Source organism: Ornithodoros turicata, chromosome 1 (assembly GCF_037126465.1).
Source record: "Ornithodoros turicata isolate Travis chromosome 1, ASM3712646v1, whole genome shotgun sequence".
Classification (NCBI taxonomy): Eukaryota; Metazoa; Arthropoda; class Arachnida; order Ixodida; family Argasidae; genus Ornithodoros; species Ornithodoros turicata.
The window spans coordinates 217,605,298-217,611,505 of record NC_088201.1 but is presented as its reverse complement, the minus strand read 5'-3'; the positions used below and the strand labels follow the sequence as shown (position 1 = coordinate 217,611,505).

Sequence of the window (6,208 nt, the reverse complement as noted above, 5' to 3'; positions counted from 1 at the left end):
TACATTACTCCTGTTCTGCACTCAACAAAATCCCCTGCATGCTTCTTCCGGCAACACGGGCGTTAAAACTCGACACAGTCTATGAAGCCTATATTGGCCTACACCAGTGGCGCATTATGCTTCTAAACTAATCTTCGTAGGTTTGTGGGATAACGCTTGCAATGCGGTATCCCTACCCTCTTCTCTCCCAGGCTCACGCTACGCTCCTCTCCCTTCGCTTAACAGATTTTAGTAACCTCTCGCTTACACAATTCAAAAATTCAGGAGCGTCACTCGGACTATACATGTCCTTCTGTCGAATAAAATAAAAGGAATAAGGTGCAAAAAGTGCTGCAAAGTTTTACAGGACGGACAGCGAGGAGTCACACAGATACAAGCGCCAAGTTATGTTTTCTGTGTTATTATCTACCGAAGCTAAAACAGGTCCTATTAATTGCTTATAACTCGACGCACCGTAAATTCGAGAGTCCTGCTCGCCTGCGACAAAGGGTGAGCTGCCCATGTTTCTTTCGATTACGAAAAGAAAAAAAAATACACGAAGCGAGGAATTGATCGAAGTATTAGCTCTGGATCGCTTCAATGTCTGTTTCTTGCACTGCAACATAATCGCGCGTTACTGTCCTTTCCACGAGAAATGCTCCATGTATCACAGACGGTCGTCCTTTTTGGAGGCAGCGAGTTTTACGTTGGAACACCCTTTCTTTAAGAGAAATGTCCATCTTGTCTCAGGATCGGCCGAAAAAAGAAAACAAAACAAATGTGTTAGGGAGTCTGAGCAGGTAAATTTGTTGGTAAAGTATCATTGCTCGCCCCGCTAGCTACATACAGGGACGGGCACAGGACGAATCTGAATTACTCTTCAAGGACAGTCCACGATCGTTATCCCTAGGACGTTCTGGCGATACACCTCAATACATGATGACACTGTGAGGACATCCTGAGGACCATGTGTGTTCTCGAGTATAGCATCAGCTGTAGGAACCGGAAAATGTTGATTTAGGGAATCAGGAATAAACCACAGGATGAAAATGGACCACTTACTTGGTTTCCGGGTGGAAAGTGGACAGCTGCATTATTATGCCACCTTGAAATGATTTGATTCATTGATTCATTCGTTGAATACCTTCATTGATTTATTAGTTGCCTAAGAACAACTACACGAATGACGATGGAAGGAGATGATCCACCGCAACACGTCTAGGGGGATTGACGGAATACATAGGAAAATGGTTAACCTTAATAATTTAATAGAAGTACAATGTTAACAAGAGCAGATATAGAGACCACATCAACAAATTGCGCATAAATAAAGCAAATTAAGCATTTGACAGTATTATAGCCAAAATGACACCAACAAACGGAGGCGGCTTATTTTTGGGCAAGTGGAAAACAGAGGCCGGTTGAGATTCTACCGTCATTCTGGCGTTTGTAATTACCGAATTTAAATCGGATAGCCCCATTTTGTAATACTTCTATTGAATTCGAGATAGCGCTGTGAGAAGAATCCCATGCGGAGGCAGTATATTCCAACTCAGACCCAAAGAATAGTGACCTGAAAGAGTATGATTGAGGGACCAATTGCACTTTTCACATTGCTCTACTTTGTTGTGCTATGTGTGTTGTGATGTGCAAAAATGTTCCACAAGCCGGGAATAGACATAACGAAAAAGGTCAAACTTCAACAGACGTTTCGTCCCCCATGCAAGAGACATGATCAGTGCGAGCGCACACGAGAGAATGACATCTAACCTAGTTTAAGGAGGTCGCTGTACATGTCTGGGAGAGGACCACGGTTGATATTGCACGCAAGTGGGTCACGCCGTAAATGCCATCAGTTTCCGGGGACCCCACCTTTGTTCACGAGCCAAAATCTTCCCGTTCTCAAAGTCAAAAATATGGTCCGTTGTCCAACAATGGTCGACTAGTTCTGTCTTCGACCTCGTCGCATTTGTTGCGTTTCTCACATCCCGTGTATGTTCTTTAAACCGGGTATAACATTTGCGACCTGTTTTGCCTATGTATGTGGCGTTGCAATCGTGACATTTTATCTCGTACACGGTTCTGCTTTGGGACATGGGTGGGCCGGCTACTTTAGGTTTGGAAATTAAACTACGAAGTTCCATGACAGGTTTGAAAGTCGTCTTGAATGCACACACTGCCCTGGCTGTGATTACTCTTGTCGTGTGATCTCTTCTCTTGCATCCGTCGTCTTGTGTTGGCAATAAATGACTTGGGGTATCCCCGCTTAGTCAACGAGTCGGCAATCGTCTTTTCTTCGGCTGCGAGTAGTTCAGCAGTCGAGGCGAACTTGTCAGACCTGTGGCTTCTCACGACGATTCGTTTTTGCTCCAACGGATGGTGGGAATCGAAATTCAAGAAATTCCTCTTGTTACAGGGCTTACGGTGAACGCTGGTTTGTAGCGTGCCGTCTTCCCATCTGCGAACGCTGCCGTCCAAAAAAGAGAGCGTGCCGTGTTGTTCAACCTCTTGCGTGAATTGTATTGTGGGCTCCACACCATTTAAAATGGAAACGAAGTCGTTCAGGTGGCCTTGATTAAGAACAACGAAAGTGTCATCGACGTAGCGTCTGTAGAACTTGGGTACGTGTTGTGTTCTTTGCAGGGCGGTCTCTTCCACGTGTTCCATTACGATGTTTGCCATGGTCAGTGACGCAGGACTACCCAAGGGGCAGCCAGCAATCTGTGGTAAATTTGACCACGCAAAGCAAAATGAGTCTGGTTGAGACAGAAGCGCAGAAGTAACACCACATCCACAACAGTTAGGGACGTGCGCGGACCTTTGCCTCGACCAAAGTTATAGCCACATCCGTCGGGACGTTGGTAAAGAGAGATACAACGTCGAAGGACACCATAATGTCGTTTTCTTCCAACGTCAGGTCACGGGCCAGTTGTACGAATTCAGTCGAGTTGTGGACAGACAGCTGTGTTTTTCCGGTTACAGGGGTGTTGATTTCGACCAGGAATTTAGACAGAGCGTAAGTCGGCGATCCGATGAAGGACACAATTGGACGCAAGGGGCACTCGGGTTTATCAATCTTAGGTAGTCCGTAGATTCGGGGAATGGAAGCAGCCGAGGAAAACAGTTGTCGGTATGCGGCGTCGTCCAACCGTCCCTTTTTCTTGAGGTCACGCAGCTGGTCTACCGAAGAATGTTCGGTTCCTGGTGTGGGGTTGTGCTGCAACCTAGCAAAGTGTGCAGGGTCGTCTAGGATGTCTTGCATTTTCTTGTGATAGTCGTCTTTGTTGAGTACAATGAGAGTGCAATGTCAATGTTTGAGAGTGCAATGTCAACCGCGGCCCTCTCCTAGACACGTACAGCGGCCTTTATAAACTGGGTTAGATGCATAGATTGAGAAATTGCCCGTCAAAACGTACTCCTTAGTTAACTCGGAAGTTAATTTACCGTGTGCAAAATGTAACTAAGTTAAAGGTCAGCTACGCCGATTTCCCGATGTGTTGAAACGGTTGTGATATTCAGAACGAGCACAATCAACTGCCCCCGAAACGCACCTTCGCTTCTCAATTTTGTCTTCCTATTACGAAAATTAACTAATCAAAGAAACCATAACAAGCCATGGGCGCAGCCATTTTTGTGACGTAAATGGGATAAACCTGCTCCATCTACGTAGATAGAGAATCGTGCGTCTGATTGGATGAAAGCTGAGGCTTTCTCTGACTTCCCTGGCGTCTTCTTCAGTTTGCGAGGAAATCCAGTTATGGCCGCCGGCTACGATGAATGTTTCGTCCGAGGTCATCCCGAGAGCCATTGAACGATGGAAACAACAACCGCGAACTCACCTCAACATCATTTTCGGCGTGAAATTGTGATTGTGTGCTCGAGAACTTCGCAGTTCAACTGTTCAGCTGCCATTCACGTCAACCCGTTTGTTGGTTTTACTACAAGTGCAGGAATGGGAGCGATTGAGCAACAACGTGAGACGTGATCGTTTGAGCATATACCTGCAGAGGACTGGTCTTCAAAGAAAGAAGGCCGTATTTCTGCCGATGCACATCGTGCGATTTCCAGGCTTGTTACACGAGATACATATATTGTGCAGCATCATAGCGCGACTGCAATGAACGACGTAGGAATGTATCGTGACCACTCGAACTGCATTCGTTGAACCATTCGTCGGTCATATGAAAGTGCTCATTAGAGTTGCCCCGCACAAAAAGTGTTGGATGTAGTTTTGTAGTGTGTTGTTTATCTCGTAGAGCGCATCGCGGCATGTAGGTCGAGAGCCCTTATACGTATTTTTTTGGATGTTTACTTGAGTGTGCGCATTGTTCTATACCACACAGGCCATATTTCATTCATAATAGTTTCGCAAATAAACACGTACGGGTCGATCTCATATTGCTTTTGAGTTAGGCATAGTGTCTTCAGATCAGGGTATGTGTATCCTGTTTGCTGGGCCCAACAGATGTTATTAAGGGTAGTGCAACATTTCCCATTTCTTGAACCATGCTAACATTGCCAGAATAAGGAACATTACACTGTGCTGTGTATTCCACACTCATTTGTCTCGCGACGTAAACCCCCAATTATTATATTGGGTACTCCACATGTTCAACCAGTCAGCACTTCCCATATCCTATTTTTTTTAAACATGTGCTTAAAATTGCACAACTGCCACTCAAGTAACTTTGCCACCAAGGTATATGTACTTTATCACAAATTTAATAACCTTGGTGGAAATGGTTGATGGTGTCCTCTGCCTTGTACGGTGCACTTCATAGCAAAATACACAATAGTCCAAATGTTTTCCTTGTCCACAAATGCCCTGTCAAAGCTGAAAGATCCTTATCAAAATGGGGAAGCGCGCTTGCTTGTCCAGAGAAATAAATATGAAACTGCAGTGCTCAACGTAAATAATTGCATGCTCAGCAAGTAAGGCTGGTGATGCCGAAGACCTAATATTTCTAGGTTAAAAAGAACAAAGGAGAAAAGACCACTGCAGCGTATTAATGTTGTTTCAAAAGTATAACACCACAAAATTTGTGTGAGTCAGTTGGTGTATTTAGTTATGTTGGTCACCTCCTGCACCAATTTTTAATAAGATTCAAATGCGTTGCTACCAACCAGGACCTAAGCCAGACCTATGATCTAATAATAATAATAATATCTATCTATGACCTATATGGACCTTCACCACTAGTTTGGTCTAGGTTTCACACGTGGCTTCTAGTGAAATTCGAAGCTGCTTTGTAGAGCTCACAGGAGACTTGCAGAGTAGAGAATTTTTTATTTATGTTTTCCAAAGAACATGTAAAAAACAATGTGCTGTACCAACTGTATTCAAAGAAATACACCCAGGCAGCACAGCGCGACGACCCAACGTCGGTGCGCCGGCGGCGACCGACCCGACAGGGTCGGCTCCCGACCATGGTCCGGCATACGGTTTGCAACACGGGGATGTTAATGGTCCGTTATCGGCAGCCTGTATCGTACCCCAACAATTCCCCGAATTGCAGCCAATGCACACTTACGGGTACCTCCTACCCCCCAAACAAGAGTTAATTTGCGCGATTTTTAAAAACAAAATCAATATGTCATTGTAATCAACTCTTTATTGCATCATAGTCACAAGATACATGGGTTCTTTAATGCATCACTTCATCAGCGATGAAAAAAGAAAAGTGTTACATTGAAAGTATATAACCACCAGTCCCGCATATGTACTATTTACTTTAAAATATTCACTTAACACAGGTTATATGGAACAGAGATAGAAGTTGAAACTCGTTGCCAGTTAAGTTAGACTGTTGAAAGATGGAAGTCACTGAAAAGGTTAGCCAGAACATAATTGTAGGCCGGTTCCACGTTAGTTCAGACAGGGAGGTCCCATGGACCTCCTGAATTTTTATGATTTTTTATATATATATTTAGACGCTCATCGCAGATGATGATCAACATTGGCAAAATTAATCATTCGAATACTTTCCCTGCAAAAAATCGAGAAATCCAGCCCTGAATTCGACTGTTGGAATTTTGCCGTCTTTGCACGTTTATACATACTGAGTTATAAAAGATATCGTAGTGCAATTTTTTTGTTCTTTAGTATACCTACCTGCCAGCACTCCGAGCGCAAATTTAGTCGCACAGGTGCAACACTGTATCGTATAAAAAGTGGTGAACATGCTTTGTCGCGCAGTTTTGTTCAAACTTCGACGCTTCTTGCGCTGGC

The 6,208-nt window shown here is 44.2% G+C and overlaps 1 protein-coding gene across 1 annotated transcript; it reads right to left on the bottom strand.

Moving 5' to 3' along the window:
- Window positions 1–2,109: 2,109 nt before the first annotated feature.
- LOC135394599 (uncharacterized) lies at window positions 2,110–2,661 on the bottom strand. Its single transcript, XM_064625419.1, has one exon. The coding sequence runs from the start codon at window positions 2,659–2,661 to the stop codon at window positions 2,110–2,112; it is 552 nt and encodes a 183-aa protein (XP_064481489.1).
- Between the last annotated feature and the right edge of the window lie 3,547 nt (window positions 2,662–6,208).

Excerpts from the sequence above, each read along its gene's own strand:
- LOC135394599 (XM_064625419.1), bottom strand. The coding sequence starts at position 2,661 with ATGGCAAACATCGTAATGGAACACGTGGAAGAGACCGCCCTGCAAAGA.